This window comes from Lepidochelys olivacea (assembly GCF_965140295.1).
Source record: "Lepidochelys olivacea isolate rLepOli2 genome assembly, chromosome: 1".
NCBI lineage: Eukaryota > Metazoa > Chordata > Testudines > Cheloniidae > Lepidochelys > Lepidochelys olivacea.
The window spans coordinates 41,598,556-41,620,278 of NC_140411.1; the positions used below are offsets into that span (position 1 = coordinate 41,598,556).

Genomic DNA, 21,723 nt, shown 5'->3' on the forward strand with positions numbered 1-21,723 from the left:
AGCTTCTAATAGGGGAGGTTCAGATAAATGACACAGACAAAAGGACATAATCCATACACTATGTACAGAAGTATTACAATAGATTATGGGAACTGAGAAGAAACACACACACAAAAAAACCACACCCCCAATAACCAGAATGGAGTTATCCTCACACAGAATATTGATTACTATTCCTCTCCTTCACTGATTTACAGAAATTTTGTTTGAAGTCCAGTTAACAATTAACTTAATTCACTTATTCTTTACAGGATAAAAAGACACACATTAGAAACTGAAGAATACTGTTTTGTCAGTAAGAACCCTAACAACATTTTGATCTGTAAATGCTGGGGGAGTGGGACGAGCACCAAACCCAGCATGAAATGAATTTTTGTTGAGCTGGAGAGAAAGTTTTGAATTTGGTGTACACTCAATTTTCTCCAGAGATTTTCCCCATAACCCTGAAGGAAATGGGTGAGGACTGCCTGTACTGGGCAATAGCTTTTTATAGAGAATACTGGGCAATAGCTTTTTATAGAGAATATTTTCATTATCTTAATACCTCCTAGAAGAGGAAGACCCCAGAAAAAAAAAACAAGCAGACAAACAAACGAACCAAACCAAAACATTCCACAAAGCTAGCTTAGTCTTTTTTCCCCCACCCTTATCAGTGTCAGGCATCATCCTTTGAAGTTCTCATTCCATAATTTCTCTTGGCTCTGAAATTTCTATACAAAGACTTTTCTGATGTTGGTTTTACTTTAAAAAAATGGTGTTGACAGTTTCTAGACTGTCAGCTCTCCAAGTCAGTCTTTTTTGTTTAGTATCATTTACAGCACCAAACATACTGTGGAATGGGTCAGTAGGAAGATCAATCATAGGACTGGCTTGAAAGTGACAATTCTTATTAGTGAAATATTTCAGTTTCCAAAAAAAAAAAAAAAATTCATTTTGGTACAAGTGACACTTTGGTCTGGTTTATACGGCACTGGGCTAGAACACAGGAGACCCAAATTCAAGTCTGCTCAATTCTGCTTGAATCTGGGTCTTCCATTTCCCAGGCCAGTGCCCTAACTGCTGGGCTGCAATATTTGTCTCTGACAAAGTTGTTTTTGCATCTGACCTGGTTTCACAAAACACTATGGTTTTGATGAAACAGTGTTTTCCAATCAGAAATCAATTTCACTGAACAATTTCTGACCAGCTCAAGTGAATACAAATAGCAAAGAACTTCTAGCTATGTATATCACACCTAACACCACCTTATTACAATCACTGGTTCAGAGATCCATGGGTACTAGGACAAAACCTTAGCGCCAACATCCAACAAAGATCATTAACCCTGATTTAGATATTAAAAGGTCCCGGTTTACAAGGAAACCAACACAGAAGAAATACTATCAAAAGAATGACAGTCACTCCAATTGCAAGTAGGAGAAAATGCAGGATTTTAAACAGAAAGTGGTTGGCAGTGTGCCAACATAACAGCTATATCATCTGCACCAAGGTTTATAGGTCACAGCCGCCTCGGATGGTCAGAAAGCGCTTGACAAAGCCAAAGAGGACTACAGATTCATTTCTTGAGGATGTTCAGGATGCTGAGGACAATCTCATGCACTGGACAGAAGTAACCATCCAGTCTCTGGCAAGGAAAGGACAACAGGAGCAGCAAACAGGTTCACCATAGCAAATAAACCTGTGACTGAACAGGCCACGGTGGAAGGAATGTCTGTGAACAAGGAGCAGCCATGTGATCAGTGAGCCAATGTGATTCAGAGATTCTAGTCCAATAACTTAGATCTCCCCTTTAACAATTTCTTCTACTTTGGATTTCATAAGTTGGCTAGTTTCATGTCAGGTTGATTTTATTTATTTATTTTTAAAAGCACACATAATAAGGAAGATAAAACAAGAGATACTGGCTTGGTGGATACTGACTGTCATGTAACATGGCTTTGGAACCCTTTGGAACTTTGACCCAGGGTCCCATGGCATGAGTCAGGAAATAAGGCTCAGTCTCTTACCAGCAATCTTCTGTGTCACACCTTTATTTCCAAGCAGGGCCAAAATCCTTTCTGCTCTATTGGTTAAAGGTAACTGCACGGTGAGTTGGAAGCTATTCTACGGAGAATGAGTAAAGTCAAAAATCTGAGGTAAATCAGGGAAACAAGGACATTGAATTTTGAAGATAATACAAGATTTTTTTCTGAGTTATTATTGCAATTAAATGTAATGGCCCCTTTCGGGTGGATATAGTAAAACTAGAAGATTTGGTGGGATTACTTCAAAGATGCAAGTTTTTAGAAACACTTCTTGTCCTTATCTGCAGGCTAGAGATCAAGTTCTTTCTAGACTGAACTAACCCCGTCTTGAGACGTGAAGAGTTTCTCCTTCAAGATGCCGATTGCAATTCCCAGGACCTTGCACCTTGCAAAATGAAGCCCTTGAAACAAGCCACATTCTTTTATCCTACAAAGTTATTTAACAGGAGCAAAGTAGAGTTTTTATTAGCATATAAAAGAAAAAGTTTCTCTAGGTTCATACATCATGGCAGCACAGAAAAGATCCTGAATTCCCAGAAGATTCTTTAGGGGATAATTAGTCAGATTTCTGAATATTTAGCTTTACTTCACCGGTTATTTATCATGCTGCATGATTTTTAATGGAGACCGAATGTCAGGATTTACCCTGGGGATCATGTGTTGCAAATTCTCTTTTGATACTGAATTTATAACTGAGTAATCTTTTCTTTTTAGGATATCTGCAAGGCTCTCAGCTTTGTATTGCGAATCTTTCCTTGACAAGGGCCAGATCCAATGCCCTTTAAAAATCTATGGAAAGACTCACATCAATTACAAAAGGCTTTGGATCAGGCTCTAACTGAGCTTTAGATATTGGAATGTTGTAATTGCTTTTGTATACAGATTAGAGATGCTTCTATACAGCTAAATATATATCATTTATAAAAACAGAACTGCCACATAGAGATTTGTCGCTGTACACACGAACACAGGTTCATTTCTCCTCTCTGAATTCCACCAGTTTCTTTGCATTCCCAGTTTTGTTTGCTTTCTTGCATCTCTTTTCCTGTTTCCTTCTCCTCCTATCTCATATCTCCTCCATTCCATATGCCCTTTTTCTTGGAGTAGGTCTACATTTAAAACACTGCAGCGGTGCAGCTGCGCTACTGTAGCACTTCAGTGAAGATGCTACTACACAGACAGAAGAGCTTCTCCTGTCAGCGTAGTTAACCCACCTCCACGAGAGGCAGGAGCTTTCTATACTGGTGGTGGGGTGGGGTTTAGGTCATTATAACGGTGTTGCTTGGGGTGTAGATTTTTCCCCACACAAAAGTGATATAGTTATATGGATGTAAGATGATAGTGTAGACCTGGCCTTACTTGGCTCACTGCTGTCTCTCCACCCAGCCCTGCTTTTCTTTCCTGCCACCACACCATCTCTCTTCCCCCCTTCCACTTCAGCTTCCCAGGTCTCATTATTCCTTTTGCCTCCTCCTGCCCCACCAAGTGTCACTCCCCACCACACACATGCCCAAATCTCTTTTGCCCCTTCACCACTTAAAAACCTCTCTCTCCTCTTATCCAGAAAGCTGGTGCTGCCAGCATCCTCCATTTGCCCCTCTCATATTCTGCCTCTCAAGGCTCCACTCCTGCTTTCATGCTGGCTGAAAGCCATGTGGCACCTGCAACACTCCCCCGTGATACAGCCACTTACAGTTTGATCCTGCAACCTTTGAAGTCAGTGTCAATACAGCCATTGACATCAGTGGGTGAGGAATCAATCCCTTAGTGCCATCAGTCCAAATAGGACACACCAACTATCCCTATTCTGCTCAAGCCCTGAATCAAACATCGGTCACGACAACATGTGGGGCAGATGACAACAAAATATTATAGTAGTCCCAACTGAAAGAGAGTTCTGGAAGAGTTCAATTGCTTTAATTTACTTACAGTGAGGTGGAAGTATTATGGGCTACTCTACTGACTCAGTACCATTGTTCATCTATTTGCTTCTCAGACCCCTTTACTGACAAAGTGAATAAAATATCAGCCATCTCTCTGACGGAATGAAAAACTATGGCAAGGAAAACGAAGATTCAATTTAATTGATGGCAGCCTTTATTTTCATATAGCCAGCACAGCTCTGTAACTGCCATGCCACTGTACACACGTTAGGACCCCAAACCAGCAAAACACTTAAGCATGAGCATAACTTAAAGCATACAAATAGCCTCATTGACTTAAATTCTTTGCTGGACTGAGGCCTGGGAGTGTACCCCACATCTGCAAAAGGCAACAGCAGAAGCAGCAGCAAGAGCATCTGGGGGAATCGAAGGCAGAAAAGGGAAGCAGAGATATAGAGGGAGATTAGAGTCAAAGGCAGGAGCCGGGGAGACCACAGTGCAGGGAGGGAGCCACAGAACTCAATGACATTGAGTAACTGAGCTTTCAGTCTCCACTGTAGAGAAACTCATCCCTTAAATAAAAAATTAAAAGAGCATTTCTATATCAAAAAATGGTTTGAAATGGGGATCAAGCAGTTGCACATCTCAGCACCAGTCACAGCTGCACTACCCCATTGGTTATTCTGCTGTTCCAGCGGAGCTGCCAGAGGGACCAGACTATCAACATTATCACTAGCGGCAGAGGGTTACTGCACACCTACATAAGACAGCATCAGGATACTAGAGTTGAAAGCTGCAGTTGCAAAGCAAGAAGGCACTATGTGTTTGCTCTGCTAACCCCTATGATACTAGCTCTTAGTGCTGGAATCATCAAGATCCAGTGGTTAGATTATAGTCACTCCCCCCTTAGCAGAGGTCTTTCTTAGGGCTTGTCTACACTGGCACTTCACAGCACTGCAATGTTCTCGCTCAGGCAACAGCACTTTAACGTTGCTAGTGAAGACATGCCCATGCTCTCAGGGGTGTCGTCACTTGCTGCAGCGCTTTAACATGGCTGTGTAGTCGGGGCACCAGCGCTCGGAGAGAGCTCTTCTAGTGCTGTAAAAAACACCCCCAACCCCACAAGGGGAGCAGCTCCCAGCACTGGTGCATTGTCTACACTGCCACTTTACAGTGCTGAAACTTGCAGCACTATGGGGGGGGGGGTGTTTTTTCCACACCCCTGAGCGAGAAAGTTTCAGCGCTGTAAAGTGGCAATGTGGACAAGGCCTCAGTTAAAAGCTGGGTACAGCAGGTGGTCTTTAATCAGAAGTTAACAATATAGCTTCAACAAACCAGATGTGTTAGAGATTGCAGTGTATGTAGGCATGCTGGGTTTGTATTAATAAAATGGTGAAAAAGATAAAAACAAAAAGTTTATTCTGTTCATGTAAAGCTAATTTGTGGAACTCACTGCCACAGGATATTACCCAAGCAAATGGCTTACTAGTAAGATCTAAAAAGCAGCATATGTAATATTATTTGTTTGTATTACAGTAGCACCTGAAGAACCAGTCAGTAATGGTGTCCTATTGCCCTAGGCACTATACAAATTCAGAACACAAGATCATGCCCTTCTCCCCCACTCCTACAAATAGTATCCTGATTTACTCATTTCCCCAGGCTTGCATATGGGCATGGATGTCTACGGTGCCTCCATTGGCTAGTTAAGCTCAGGTTTCCTCCGATGTTGGGTGTGCCTTGAACTGTCCCTGTCAGAAATATAAAGGGAAGGGTAATCACCTTTAAAATTCCTCCTGGCCAGAGGAAAAACCCTTTCACCTGTAAAGGGTTAAGAAGTTAGGATAACCTCTCTGGCACCTGACCAAAATGACCAATGAGGAGACAAGATACTTTCAAAGCTGGAGGGGGGAGAAACAAAGGGTCTGTCTGTGTGATGCTTTTGCTGGGGACAGAACAGGAATGCAATCTTAGAACTTAGTAAGTCATCTAGCTAGCTATGCGTTAGATTATGATTTCTTTAAATGGCTGAGAAAATAAGCTGTGCTGAATGGTATGGATATTCCTGTCTTTGTGTCTTTTTGTAACTTAAGATTTTGCCTAGAGGGATTCTCTATGTTTTGAATCTAATTACCCTGTAAGGTATTTACCATCATGATTTTACAGAGGTGATTCTTTTTACTTTTTCTTCTATTAAAATTCTTCTTGTAAGAAACTGAATGTTTTTTTCATTGTTCTTAAGATCCAAGGGTTTGGGTCTGTGGTCACCTATGCAAATTGGTGAGGATTTTTATCAAACCTTCTCCAGGAAGGGGGGTGCAAGGTTTTGGTGAGGATTTTAGGGGGAAAGACATTTCCAAACGGCTCTTTCCCAATAATAAACCTGGTTAGACGTTTGGTGGTGGCAACGAAAGTCCAAGGGCAAAAGGTAAAATAGTTTGTCCCTTGGGGAAGTTTTAACCTAAGTCGGTAAAAGTAAGCTTAGGAGGTTTTCATGCAGGTCCCCACATCTGTACCCTAGAGTTCAAGGAACCTTGACAGCCCCTTTGTTGCCTTCATCAGCATACTTTTAGATAAATATGTCTAAGGATAGCATCTGCAGTTAAACCAGCCATCACACACTTAAGTGCATTATCAGATCTTCAACAGAAGCATTTGGCATTGGCCAGTGTTGGGAGACAGGACACCATACAGGATTCTCTGTTTTGGTGTGGCAATTCTCATGCTAATTTTTTCCATCAGCAAAGCTTTAGAATTGTTAAGCTGCTTAGGTTTCAGAGTAGCAGCTGTGTTAGTCTGTATTTGCAAAAAGAAAAGGAGTGCTTGTGGCACCTTAGAAACTAACAAATTTATTTGAGCATAAGCTTTCGTGAGCTGCTCATGAAAGCTTATGCTCAAATAAATTGGTTAGCTTCTAAGGTGCCACAAGCACTCCTTTTCTTTAAACTGCTTCGGACCCAAATCATTGGCAGAAAGAGCCTGACCTTAGTTGCAACCCCCATTCAAACCTGTAGTTCTATGGCACTGAAGGCTGGTGTTCACTTCCAAGTTTTACCACCATAACTCAGGTAGGGGTACTATTTTTGCCAAAAATAATTACTGGTAAAAGCCTAATGTAAACACGGCTATAACAGAATTCAGTGTCTTTCCTTCAGCAGTTGATGACTCTGTTCTCACCCAGAAAGAGAATGATGCTCCCTACATTGCTTTAGTTTTAAGCAGCGTCTTCTACTGTGGAAGAAAACTTAACTCTGAACTCAGGCTTTGGCAGCTAAAGAGACTTTCCTTTCACAATGCAAAGAAACTTACAGCAATTTGTAATTCTGCTGCTGTGTACAGGAAGAATCAAAGAGTGCCCCATAGGAACACCCAAAACAAAATGATCAACTTTTATTAAAGAATTACAGAGTGGTTGATAAAGATCAAAACAACAGTCCTACCCTCTTAGAAGCCAGGGAAGTTCTCTCTAGCAGTTCATTAGTGCTCTCCTACAAGTACAGTAACAGTTCTGTCTTTAAGTTAAGGCAGTTGGTAATGGAAAGAAATTGCAAATTTGCTGTAAATTTACAATGACAGGTAAGGATCACATGTCTGACTTAAATCAGTGGTATGCAAAGTCTATTGTCTGCCCTGAGTACCTTCCACAGCCAGCATGTGATAGGTCCAGGCTTGAGCATTAGCTGAAACGATACATTTTTGGATCTCAAGCACTTCTAGCCTTAGGAAAACAGGTGCTTGGTGTGTGCTAATTCAGTGGTTCTCAACCAGGGGAATGTGTACTCCTGGGGCTACACAGAGGTCTTCCAGGGGGTACATCAACTGATATAGATATTTGCCTAGTTTTACTACTGGATACATAGAAAGCACTAGTGAAGTCAGTACAAACTAAATTTTCATACAATGACTTGTTTATACTGCTCTATATACACTGAAATGTAAATACAATATTTTAGAATTATATGGTAAAAATGAGAAAGTGAGCAATTGTTCAGTAATTGTGTGCTGTGATACAAAATCAGACATAAAAATGCAAAAGTAAGCAAGTAGCTTTTAAGTGAGGTGTAATTTGGGGGTACACAAGACAAATCAGACTCCTGAAAGGGATACAGTAACCTGAAAAGGTTGAGAGTCACTGTACTAATTAACCCAGAAGCAAAAGACTCAGAGATAATTAGACCTTTACTTGCTGGATTAAAATGTAACACTGCAAAGCATGTAGCAAGCAAATATACATTTGTCAATTATTTACTGAATAAGGGTTCAGTCCTGCAAGATGAAGGGTCTTCAGCTCCCACAGTGACTCAGCACCACAAAGGTGGGATTTGGCAAGGCTCTGTTGATATGTCTAAAAAAATATAGATTTAAAGTGAACTTTGAATAGTTTTTAGAAATACCTGCCACTGTTTCACTCTCCCCATAACTGTTAATTAAGTTACTATTGCTTGGTGAGAGGTGCCATTCATAATACTTTTCCATAGGAGATCCATTCTCATTATGCAAAGTAGGACACAAGGCAGAAGAATTCTTGCCGGAATTCAGCCACTGTTAAGTTAACCATGAGTTTTTTTGCAAAAAAAAAACCTCATCTTGCAAGAGTTCTGAGTTCCCCAAGACAAATTCACTTTGACTATAAGTGGATGCAGCGACTCTGAACTCAACAGAATTATATCTTGCATCGGAGGGTAACAATCTGTGATCACTATCAACAAGAGGTGGATTGGAACCAGCACCCTCAAAATGAAAGACTCTCTAGCCCATTACCCAATCCTTTGAATCATCCTTCTTCACTCAGAAGATTTCTGTGCTACATGAGAAAAAAAGGATACACCCTGCTTTATTGATGGAAAAGGAAATAGGATGGAAACAGATTCTGCAATCCAAAGACCCAGATATTGTGACCTTATTGCCTAGAGACCTTGACTGGACCCGGACAAGGCAGTTCTATCCAAAGTGCCCTGGGGAAGCTTTCAGCCACCATCTACTCAACTGCCTATGGTCTAGGGCCAGGTACTGCAGCCCTAACTCAGGCAAGTCTCCTGCCGATGTCAGCAAAGCCAGCCACAGTGAGCAGGAAACATTTATCCTGATTTACACCTTTCATTTCCTATTTCCTCAATAAGTTATAATAATGGTCTACTCTGACCTGGGGTAACAGTGTTGATAGGACCTGTCCATTTATGCAAGCCTGTTTACCTTCATGAGAATCTCTTTTAAAAAACAAAGCCAAATACATAGGCGTGCCACAAATTACCTTTAATAGCTTTCATGAGCTACAGCTCACTTCATCGGATGCATACGATGAAGTGAGCTGTAGCTCACGAAAGCTTATGCTCAAATAAATTGGTTAGTCTCTAAGGTGCCACTAGTACTCCTTTTCTTTTTGCGAATACAGACTAACACAGCTGCTACTCTGAAACCTTTAATAGCTGTTGCCTTTATATTGCTTGTTGCTTTAATTCTCTGAAGTCATGGTCTTGTGAACTTATAGAGACATTGTCCAGTGTTAAGTGGATAGCTAATAGTAATAGAAGTATTTAAAAAAAGTAAGTCTCATGAAAAGTTAAATTAAGGCAGATTTGGGGACTTAAACTTTCCCTTAAATATCTTCATCCCCAAACCAGCAACATTGGATTGGTGCAGGAGAACCAGAAACAACCAGAATGGAAGCAAAAGTGAAAATTTACTAATCTATTTAGATTTTCCAGGCTGAGTGAAGGAATGAAAAAGATAGATATTTTAAATGTTTTCTTATTTAATGTTTACAGCGTTGTTGTAGCCATGTAAGTCCCAGGATATGACAGAGACAAGGTGGGGAAGTAATCTCTCACATTGGTGGAACTTCTGTTAGTGAAAGTGACAAACTTTCTTGCTCCACAGAAAGTCAGGTCTGGGCCTTCCACCCACTTATTAGTAAAACAGGTAAAGAATGCATATGTTCTATACACACACTCTTTGCACTTCTGGAGAGCCTTTAGTACAAGAATATCAAGATGATTTACAAGCAACAATGAATTTAGCCTCACAATGCACCTGTGAAGTAGGTTTAAGTATTATTCTACCCATTTTATAGATAAGATTGAGTGACTTTCCAAAGTTTACCTCAGACTTCCTGTGCAGAGCCAGGAAAAGAATGCAGGTGCCCTAGTTCCCATTCCCCAGCCCTAACCATAAGGCTATCCTTTCTCTCAGGAATTAATTTAACATTTAATCCACAGACAATGTGTCCCTTCACGTGCAGCACTGGAGTATTTCATTTTCCCTGGGTTAAAGTTAGCAGCAAGGGAAAGAAAGTTAAGAGCAAGAGCAGCATACAAAAATAGATACTACAGCAGGGCACCCTTTCAAAGGGTCAATTTACCAAACCTGTCATGTGAGTAAATTAAAAACCAGTCTTTTTACAAAACTCAGCAAGACACTTCACCCTATTTACCCTGCCCTTGGGATGCTGAGCGCATTACAAATCTTGTCCAAGTTAACTAAAACCCTGTATATATTCATAGGCAAGCTAAGACAGTCTTGTTGACAGAGGTTGAGGCCTTTTAAACTAGTTAAAAGCTGCTGAATACCATGCAAGTAACAAATAGAATGAATTTATTAAAAAAAATTCTCCAACTCTGGGTGCACGGGGTGCACGCCGAAACCCTCATGGAATACAATAGGGTCCATCAATGGAAAAGTGCTTGAGATTCCTGGGAGTCCAACAACCCCTTATCCCTAAGCTTATCCAGAAAAGAAGATGGAAATGCCCGAGCCAAGTGTAAAAGATGAACCCAGAGCGACAGTCATGGCAGAAGGTCACTGGGCAGCTGAAGGGACACACATAATGGACTGACAGACAGAGCCCCTTCACTGAACAGGACTTGAAGAGGGGGAACTTATGGGACTTAACACGGAGGAGTCAGATTCAGGATTCACGTCGCTCTGAATCAAAGAGCAGAGTATAGGAGCCACCGAAGAGGAGAGTTTTATAACCGCCCCGGGGTTCACAACGCCTTTCCACAGAGCACGGGGTTAGCGCCGGGCTCAAGGGCCCGATCCTGCCAACCCGCCCCCGCAGTCTTTCCTACTTTCTGAGGGAGGAGCCGGCAGGATCGGGCCCCAACTCCTGGCCACAGAGGAGTAGCTCGCTCCTGCTCCCACCGCGGTCCCCGGGAGAGGCCAGTAAGGGAGCGAGGGGGATCAGAGCTTGCCCCGGCACACACAGCCCCAGCGCCCCCCCACCCCCCGCCTCGCTCCTCAGAGCTGCGAGAAACGAGCCCACCCCCCGCGCGGGACTGGCCGCGGAGCCCGGCTCCCCGGCCCGGCTGCAGCGTGGGCAGGCGCCTCGTCTCCCCCCGCGCCTGAAGCGGGCGCCCTGCAGGGAGAGCGGCGCCGAGCTCACCTGCCTCAGCCACGCGCGCGGACCAGAGCCCCGGTTGCGCGCCGGGCACCATGCACGGGCGGGGGGGGCCCGGGGCAGGAGTAGCCGCCTCGCTGTGCGCGGTCCTTGCTCCGCCTGCGGGTGTCGGTGCCTTGAGTCCCGCGGAGCTTTCCTGGTCCTGGCCGCTTCCCCGCCGGCAGCTGCTTTTAAGCCGCCCCATGCCCGCCTCCTCCGCTGAGCGCCGCAGCCCGGGGCCGGGGGCGGGCGGAGAGGACAGGCCCGATCCCCGGAGCAAGCCCGGCTGAGGCGCTGACCCCGCCCCCATCTCCTCCGTCTGGCCTGGCTCCAGCCGTCCTGCCCCCAGTCCCTCTCCCAGCCCAGGCACCCGGGGGCAGTAGGAAACCTACGGCCCATGGGCCCCCGCGTGGCAGCCAGGAATCTCCCCCGTCCCCAGGGGGGCTGCGTGGCAGGAGACGAAGGGCCACATCTGCCCCCCTACTGCCTCTTCACCCCCTCGCCACAGCCACCCCAGTGGCTGTCCAACGGGACGGGACGGGACGGGACGGGGGGGGCTAAAGTCAGGGGAACTTTCCCTCCCTGTCTAGGAGTCGGGTTATTTTTCAAATTAATTCTATCACTCCCCATTTGGCAGGTTTGATATCACCACTCTCCCCAGAGAGCAAAACCTTGGAAATGCTGCAGCCCGTTCTGGGAGTTGCCTCTCCAAATTCAAACTCCCTGCATCAGGAAAAGAGGGGCTTACCCATTTGGTCCTTTCACCATAGGCTAAACGATAACTGCTGCACCTCACTGGGCTCCCTTCCTGCCAGGACAGTGTCTAGCATGCTGTCTGGATTAAGACAACCTTCTGCCAAACTATTCAAGGACAGGGAGGCTGAACTGGGGATGCTCAAAACTCAAAGTACAGTATAGGATTTAGTTGGGGTTAGTCCTGCTCTGAGCAGGGGGTTGGACTGGATGACCCCCTGAGGTCTCTTCCAACCATAATCTGCTATGATTCTAAGGCAGGAAGTGCAGGTAAATGGCCCAGTCCTCAAGTCCTTACTAGAGTCAATGGAAGTTTTAACTGAGTGCTAAACTCTCCTCTCAGGTTGGAACACCAATCAAAATTTCTCCTCTACTCTTTTCTTTGGGCTGTGTAACAGGAAAATCTGGTGTGGGCTAAAGAATTCTGGTTTGGACTATCAAATCTCCCAAAGTGGATTTGCTACTGAAATTTCTTTTTCTTTTATCTTAAATTATGAGGATTTGTAGATGGTGTTGATGATCTGCGCCCTTATGCTGGTATTCCTGGCAAGTATGAACACGTCCTTCACCTAAAGCCGGAGGGAACTATGCTAGCTGCAGCACAGATCCCATTGTGCATATTGTTTGGAAGGGGAAAGGGTTTAAAACTACTGCATGCTTCTTCTTTCAAATCGAAATATTGAAATTGGCAATTTTCTTAGCAAAAGGGATCCAGTCTTTCTCCCAATGAAGCCAATAGGAATTTTGCCACTGGCAAATGGGAGAAGGCTCAGTCCTTGGTTTGTGAGGTTTTAGTATGTTTTGGATGGGGAATGTGTTTACTGTGAAGGAAACTGAGATGTTATCAAAATAAATCGAGAAATTAAATTTTTCATCCAGTGCAGAAACATCAGAGCAAGGCTATGGCTAATCCAGTTTTCAGTTCCCATCAAATTGCTGATGAAATGCTTTATTTTTCATATCTATAGGAAACAAAATTCCCTATCTTTGTACTTTGTACCTTGCACTTTTAGTTCTCTGTCAAACACATACGCTTCATGCAATGGTTTTAAACCCTTTCCCCTTCCAAACAAAATGCACAATGGGATCTGTGCTGCAGCTAGCATAGTTCCCTCCTGCTTTAGATGAAGGACGTGTTCATACTTGCCAGGAATACCAGCATAAGGGCCCAGAATATCAACACCATCTAGCTAAATTCCTCTGCCCTTCACTTACAAGAATAACAATCCCAGTTCTACAGCAGCCAATAGATGATAGGCAATATCAGTCCATCAGAATGAGCAATTTAATCATATACTAGGATCATTCTAAATTATCAGTTGACGTCAATAGAGATTTTGCCATTCACTCCAGTGGGGTCAGGATCATGCCCACAGTTTTGTGACAGCAAACTGAACTAGACAAGAAGCAAATATCTGGGGCCTGATCCTTCTCCTCAACTCATTGAGAGTTCTATGTGCGTGGAGTGCCTACAGGATCAGTCCCATAAAATTTTAACAAAAGGATGTAGTTTCTTTACAGCCATGAACTTCTGATGCTTTAGCAACATGTCCTTGCTTTGGAGGAGAGGAACCCATTTCCCAATGTAAAAAAAGGTTTAAAATGAAATCTGGAGCTTTCTTTATTTGCACTATGGGTCACTGTGAAAATCATACCCTAGTCTCATTAACAGATCATTGCAATTTACACTAGTTCACTAATTCCACCCCCTCCATCAGCCCTTTTCATTCAAAGGTCAACAATACTGTGAACAATGGACACTTTTCGTTTTAGCTGAACTGGAGGATCTTGAGAAAGCAGGACTGTTTACGCTATGGGTAGGGCCTTACCAAATTCACAGCCGTGCAAAACGCATCATGGGACTGTGAAATCTGGTCTCCCCCTTGAAATCTGGCTTTTGTAGGGGGGTTGCAGTATTGCCACCCTTACTTCTGCACTACTCCAGAGCTGGATGGCCAGAGAGTGGCAGCTGCTGCTAGTCCCTGACTCCAGCTGCTAGTCTCAGCTGGGCTGGGGAGGGACAGAACTTCCTCCTCCCCTGCACAGGCCACTCCCAGGGCCGAGTCAGACCCACCCCTAGGAACCTCCTCCCATCCCCCGCTGCAGGAAGCACCCTGGCTGCTTGGTGGGAGCCCAGCTCTGAAGGCAACGCCACTGCCAGCAGCAGCGCAGAAGTAAGGGTGGCAATACTATGACCCCCCCCCACACACACACACAATAGCTTTGCAACTACCTCATCTCCCCCTTTTGGCTCAGGACCCCCACGGTTACAAACAGTGAAATTTCAAATTTAAATAGCTGAAATCATGAAATTTAAGATTTTTTAAATCCTATGACTGTGAAATTTACTAAAGTGGACTGTGAAGTTGGTAGGGCTCTAGCTATGGGCAAGTCTATACTACAAAATTAAGTCTACCTAAGTTACGTTGACATACAGTCATGGTAGTAATTGAATCAGTTTTACACGTCCACATTATGTTCCTTATGTTGGTGGTGCACATCCTCATCAGGTGCACTTGCACTGATTTAACTGCCAGTGTGGGGCACTGTGGGACAGTTTCTAAAAGACAGTAATAGTTGATGTAAGTATTGTACCAGATAGCAAGTGTGAAAAACTGGGACAGGGGCTGGTGGGACATCACCTATAAAGTTGGGACATCTGGTCACCCTAGATGTAAGCAACACAGTGTCTACACTTTTCAAAGTAGCAGCCGTGTTAGTCTGTATCCGCAAAAAGAAAATGAGTACTTGTGGCACCTTAGAGACTAACAAATTTATTTGAACATAAGTTTTCGTGAGCTACAGCTCACTTCATCGGATGAAGTGAGCTGTAGCTCACAAAAGCTTATGCTCAGATAAATTTGTTAGTGTCTACACTGACACTGCATCAACCTAACTACATCAACTTAAGCACTATGCTGCTCACAGAGGTGGAGTTATGTAAGTTGGTGTAATGGGTGAGTTACATTGGTGGGAGCTACATTTTAGTGTAGATCCTTACAGAGTTAGGTCAAGGTAAGCAGCCTTGCTTTGACCTAACTCTGTAGTGTAGACCAGGGCTAAGTCTTCATTGCAAAAAAGTGATAGCTGTTCCTTGCTGAGACAACATATTGTTGTTTACACTGCAAGGTAGGCTAGATGAAGTCAAACACGGGTGGGGATATAGAGTTGATCTCATCTAGCTACCTTGTCATAAAAATGACAGTGCCTTGTCTCCACTAGAATTTTACAGCTACTTAGCTTTAATTATTTCACAGTCAAAACATCTTTTTTGGCAGTGAAGACAAAGCCTTTAGTCATATTCTAGGCTCAAAAAGTGACCAAGTGTTGGAGCTGCAGCTGGGAAGCCCTGTGCATACGGTAGATGCAGGGCTGTAATTCTTCACTGCCTAGCACTTTTTGTCATCATTTATGAATGTCTACAACCTGCCAAGTGGGTGTAAAATGCTACCATTCTAATTTGGTAGTGTCCTACACCTATTTTGCAGTTATATAAATGATAATTCAGGGTGCATATTGCCCAGACCTGAGGATGAGCTCTGTGTAAGCTATACAGCTTGTCTCTCTCTCCCACAGAAGCACCTACAGAAGTTGATCCAATAAAAGCTATTACCTCACACATCTTGTCTTGTAGGATGCAGAGTGTATGACAGTTAACAACTGGACCAGAGGAGGACTATGTAGTTCAGTCAGAAAATCTAACTCCAGCAAGTAGAAAGTTAACATAGAATTGCTGTGGAGATAGGTCTCAAATGCATACTTTTCTCTGAGAGACAAGGTGGGTGAGGGGATATCTTTTGACATGACTAAAACTACACTTTCCTCTGACACATTTTATTAGGGGCACCCCAGGCTTCCATGTGGAGTTAATGCTATAAGCTAACTGTTGAGTACAACACTATTAATATTGTCTGTTACATTGGTGAGTTATTTTTCTATATAACTGTTTAATTTTAATTAGCAGCAGGAGGTAATTTCTGCATAAATATAATCTGATGGACTAGTTGGAAGGGTGTGACATACAATGCTCACTGGGCTCTTCACACACACTCAGCAAATCGCAACAAAGTGCTAGGCCCAAAAATGACACCCAAAGAGTCACTTCCTTTTCAGTATAATTACTTAAATGACAACATGCAGTATCATAAAGATCTCCTACGTAATGCACTATTAAAGTCATCCGTTTATTACCCATTGCAGCTCAGACATCCTAATATTTTACATGTAGTTCAAACATCTATATTAATATGAGGCGTGCCCAATTTTTCTCAGCTGAAGTAGCCTCCTAGGCAATATGCCTGGAGGATTAGGATTGCACCTAATTTGAATAAAATAGAGCAGATTCCAGTCACTTTTATCTTAGACATGGGGATGTTCCCTCAGTGCTCCACCTATGACTGTGGTCAAATTGTAGAATTCCACAGTCTACACAAACACCATGTCTACACTAGGACACTAGGAAAAAAGGTGTATTTTTGACACCTGTTAGCTAACACATTACAGTCCTAGTGCAGACAGAGCAGTTGTAGGTAAATTCAGAAGGAGCTTAAAGTTTATTTTGGCCAGTTAACATGTTAAAATTACACCTTGCCCTGTCTACACTAGGATTTTAACACGTTAGTTAACACATGTTAAAATATACCTTTTGTCCTAATGTAAATATAGCTATAAAGAGGTATAAGGTATTCTCCTTTGGTTCATGCTGGGAAAAATAGGTCTCAAGGACTTGTCTGTATGGGAGAGTTGCACATGTTTAATTAAACCAGTTTAAACTCACACATTAGGTTAAACTGATGCTCCTTTCCCATAGAGACAGGGCCTCAATCTTCTCCTTCTTACTAACCACTCTGTGTATAGAGGAAGAGATTATTTGGAGAGGAATGAAGGGGAGAGCCATCACTCAGCCATGTGGAGGAGAGAATAAGGCTTGCTCTACACACAGCTTTGATATGTTGAATGGGGTCTGATTAATATTATTTTTTTAATCAAAAGTTATATTGGTGAAACCTATAGTGTGGACATAGTTATACTGCTATAAAGGTGATTTATACTTAGTCTTGGATGGATTAGATTTTTATCAGTAAAAGTTGGTCAGTATCAACTTCACTGAATACACACAATCTTGTGAAAAAATATTTCCATCGATAATAACTAAAGTTTACAGATAGGCAAAGTAAGAAAAATTCTGCTTGAGAACTTAGTTGAGTTTGATTTCAGGATATTTACTTTGTATCTTCTGACATGTGATATTGACAACTGGCATTTTAATGGTTATAAAGCTTTAACTTTTTGAATTTCAATATCTACCACATTAAAAAAAATAGTGTCTAATACCTGCCCGACCCTCCACCATAATTTCCCACAACTGTGAAAATTTAAAATAGATAAAATATTGAAAAAAAATAAACAATATTATCTGTCAAAATTATAAAAAATTTAAAATTGAATTTATACTGTATCAATTATTCTCCTTCCCTTATACTGCTTTGACTCTATCCACACTCATGGGTTGTACTGCATTAACTCTACTGGTATATTTAAAGCACTACAGTTTTTAAGCACAGAGAAGCCCAAAGTAGAGGAGAGAGGATTAGTAGACATGAGGGAAAGGGGATTTGTTGAAGAGAGGACTACGTTGAGAGGACAGGCACCCTCAAGAATAATCTCAACTGGCCCCTCCGGGATAATGAGAAAATTCATTCTGAACTATGGTCATGACCAACATAGCCAAAGACCTTTTTTACGCAAGAGTGACACCTAAACATTCACTTCCTTCTCAATATAGTCACCTTAATAAGAGCTTGTAGTATTATAAACATTTCTTGTGTAATGCACAATTAAAAATCACTTGTTTGTTAATTACTGGGATTCACCTACTGTAACCGGTAGCTCTTAATAACAAGTGATGAGAATGTGTAAGGTTTCAGAGTAACAGCCGTGTTAGTCTGTATTCGCAAAAAGAAAGGGGGTACTTGTGGCACCTTAGAGACTAACCAATTTATTTGAGCATGAGCTTTCGTGAGCTACAGCTCACTGCATCGGATGCAGTGATGAAGGTGCCACAAGTACTCCCTTTCTTTTTGAGAATGTGTAAACCATTCTAAGATGTGGACGGGTTAGGACTGGAATACTGTGTCTCTCTGCAAAGTGGGAAGTGGTAGTCAAAAAACAGAAACCTGCAGACCCAAGTTGCTTTTTATCTACAGTCACCAGGTTACTCCTGATACTTACAGACACCAGGCAATTAAAAAACAGTTTTAGCTGGCATCTAAGTAACTTGCTGTTTAATTAGCAAGATGTACAGGTTTTTCAGAGATTTGTCTTTATGATAACTACTATCATCTGATGTTGCTAGTTCTTGGAATGACCATCTCACTACCAGATCAGTCTGCTCCAGGTGTTTACTTCTTTTCTCCCACCTGACAATTAACCCTCTCCCCATAAACAGTAAACCATGCTTCCCACACCTTGCACACTGGCCAGGTAAACATAAAAGTAGGTTGCCCTTCTACATTAGGTGGTGCTGTGGTGTTCTCTCCTTAGTGCTGTGGCTGTAGAATTGAAGTTGGTTCTAATTTAAACTTACATACCAGGAAATGAATAAAACTTATATTGCTTAAAATAGTCTGAATTTACACTGCTTTCTTTAAGGATCTTACATACATTGGTAAAGATAATTCCTACTTCTTTTGCCTTGTCTACCTAACAGTTATAACTATTTCTTTCTTATCTGTATTACTGATACCTGTAGTATACCCTACTCGGTTGCATATTTTGATTTTGCTGTGTTTTACACCTTTCCATCCTGATGTTCCTGGCTTCTGCTACCTTCTATTGTTTTTCATTCAAGATACCTCCTATCTCTTTATGTCATTAATCCCAGTTTAATATTACTTTGATCCAAATTCTGCCACCCTCACGCATGTTAAGAAGTACCTTACTTGTCAAATACTTCCACTGACTTCAGATGGGACTACTCACTGTGAAAGATCCTACTCAATGGGAGTAAGGGTGGCAGAATCTGGCCATGTGTGGGAAGTGCAAGAAACTAATTTCTTACTTTCCCTTGGTTGATTGATTTTCTGCTAGCTTCTTTCACTGGTGTCTCTAGTCTTGCTTCCACACTGATTTTAAATACTCACATCTGGGGACTGCACAATCTATCTATCTTTCTTATAGCATGCCTGTCACCATGCTGTCTGAGCCTCTCAGTCCCTTAGAAAGAAAAGGAGTACTTGTGGCACCTTAGAGACTAACCAATTTATTTGAGCATGAGCTATCGTGAGCTACAGCTCACTTCATCAGATTGCATCCGATGAAATGAGCTGTAGCTCACGAAAGCTCATGCTCAAATAAATTGGTTAGTCTCTAAGGTGCCACAAGTACTCCTTTTCTTTTTGCGAATACAGACTAACACGGCTGTTACTCTGAAATCAGTCCCTTAGGTCACTTGCTGTGACTGACAGCTCTGGATACCAATTGTCAGCCAGCTCTGAAGGGTAGGACTTCTTCCCAGCTGCAACTCCACCCTCAGATAGGCTGGTGACCTTATGATGCTGTTTGCGAGTTTGAAAGGCTGATGGCCCCTTCTGAAACTAGTGAGGGAGGAGGGGTTATTATAAATGATTTCTTCAGACCTACTGCCAGTCTGAAACACCCTTCTCGTTTCCATGAGGAAATGAGGAGCAGCTGGAGCTGTCATCACTAATATGAGGTTGTTTCTATGATATTTTAAACGAAGCAGCCAGCTGTAGCATTCATTCCTTTACTCTGTGGCAGCAAGCCAGTCTTCAAATGTACCCATGGAGGCTCCAAGCTACTGTAATTGGTTAATTGTTCCCCACTTTGATTTAACTGAGACATTGTTACCCGATTTAACTGACAGATTGCTGCCTCACTGGACTGTCACTTTAATTCACTTGCCCTCCAAATTTGTTGCTAATCACTGCCCCACCATGTTTCTAACATTCTATCTTGGTGCGTCTCCTCTATCCTCCTGCTCCCTTCCCTTATCTCTCTCTATTCCACCAACATTCTCTGCCTTCCTGATGCTGCTCTGCTTTGCCGCAACAGCTCTCTCCCCACCCCATCCTCTCCCCATCCGACAAGTACTCAGCACATCTCTTCCTCTGTCTCATACTTGCCTAGTTCCAATCCTGTCTCTTCCCATAGCTCTCTCCATTTTCTACCATGGCCCACAGTAACCGGTCACATCACCTTCCTTCCCTTCTCCTGTGCACTCTAGAATTCCCACTCCATCTTCAGCAAGCTGTCTTACAGTTCACTCCCCTCATATCGAAACCTAGCTCTTCCCTCTGCTTCGGTGGCTGCTCTTCACTAGTGGTCTCCCCTCCTCTCTCACATTGCAGCAGCACCAGCCTGGTGCTTTCCTGTCCCTCCCACTTCCAACACTTCTCTGCAGCCACTCTTTTGCCTCCTTCAAAGCACCCTCCAACCAGCTTTCTCTCCCCTTTCCCACTGTATAGCTGTTAGCTACTATTCTCCAGGCTCCTCTTCTGATTTCAGCTCCTGGCTCCTCTTTCTTCTTTTCCTTCATGTGCTCCTCTCTCATTCTTTGGGATTTCAGCTCCCATGTTAAAGATCCCTCCAACCCTGCCACCTGTCAGTTTTTCTCCCTAACTTACCCATTCAACCTGCAGCTCTGAAACAGCTCCCCATCCAAGTCAATGTTTGGGCTTCTGACCTTTTGTTCACACCCCAAAATGCTCTCTGGATGACCCTTCCCTCAGTGAATTTCCACTCTTTGACCATTCCTTATCTCCCTCTGTGTTACTACTCTCCTCTTCCACCTTCCTCCCACCCCCGTCTCATCTCCTACTTTTGCGATCTCCAAGTCACAACATCTCTGACCACCCTGATTCTCTCCACCCTCCTACCTTTCTCACTACTCTCCCTCTCCTCTGCTGAGTCCATAGCCTCTGTTACAGCTCAAACCTCTTTCTCTTCTCCACTTGAACTCTTTTTCTTCTCCACTCTCTTAAGCCATATCTAAACTGTAAATAAATGTATGTTGTTACAATGAGATACTTAACATGTTGTAAAGTCTGTCCTCTATGTAGCTGGTCAAGATGAATTCTAGGCTCTGTTCTATGGCTCACCTCAACCAACTGCACCAAGATAAACACAAACATCTTGTCCTGTCTGCACTATTATTCTACAATGTGCTAGCAATCACTAGCTATGTCTGTGTAAAAACCACATCATTTCTCCTAGTGTGGACATGTCCCTTTTATGGTCCTATTGTTCCAACAATCCTGGTTCATACTTTATAGTCTCCTCTTGTACCATGTTGCTGAGCAACTCTGGAGAAAGTCCAAGAGGCATTGGGACTTCCTTTAGTGCAAGTCTATTGTTACACAGAGACCTATATTGCTCAGAAGGTAGGCTGGTGGCTGTCTTCTGTGACCCCTGGAGCTCTTTTAGAGTGTGTGGCTTCATTCCCAGCTGCCTCTCCTTCATCTTTGAGTCTCTTTAAGCCACTTCCCCTAGTGGTCTCTTTCTGCCCAGGATCTTAATTTTTTTTTAAGAGAAAATTGACTAGCTGCACTGTGCCTTCATCTCCCCCTTCCTCTCATTCATTCCTTCATCTACTCTATTCCACAACATCTTCTGATTTGGAAGAACTCCTCCACCTGCTACGCAGCCCCAACTCCTCATCTTCCCTTCA

At 42.9% G+C, this 21,723-nt stretch overlaps 1 protein-coding gene across 5 annotated transcripts in view; it reads right to left on the minus strand.

The window, feature by feature from the left end:
- The window catches only part of LOC311514693 (gap junction beta-6 protein), a 73,729-nt gene that overhangs the window by 7,052 nt on the left and 44,954 nt on the right, over nucleotides 1-21,723 (minus strand). The window contains exon 1 of one of the 5 annotated variants that reach the window (XM_084617331.1): nucleotides 12,031-12,052. The exons of 1 other annotated variant lie outside the window; for it this stretch is intronic. In XM_084617331.1, the coding sequence (XP_084473457.1) occupies nucleotides 12,031-12,050 (20 nt within the window). In that variant the 5' untranslated portion in view covers nucleotides 12,051-12,052. Of the gene's footprint in view, nucleotides 1-2,006; nucleotides 2,028-11,288; nucleotides 11,545-12,030; nucleotides 12,053-21,723 lie in introns of those variants that run through there. 3 more of the 5 variants (XM_084617335.1, XM_084617333.1, XM_084617334.1) reach the window with 3 other exon arrangements.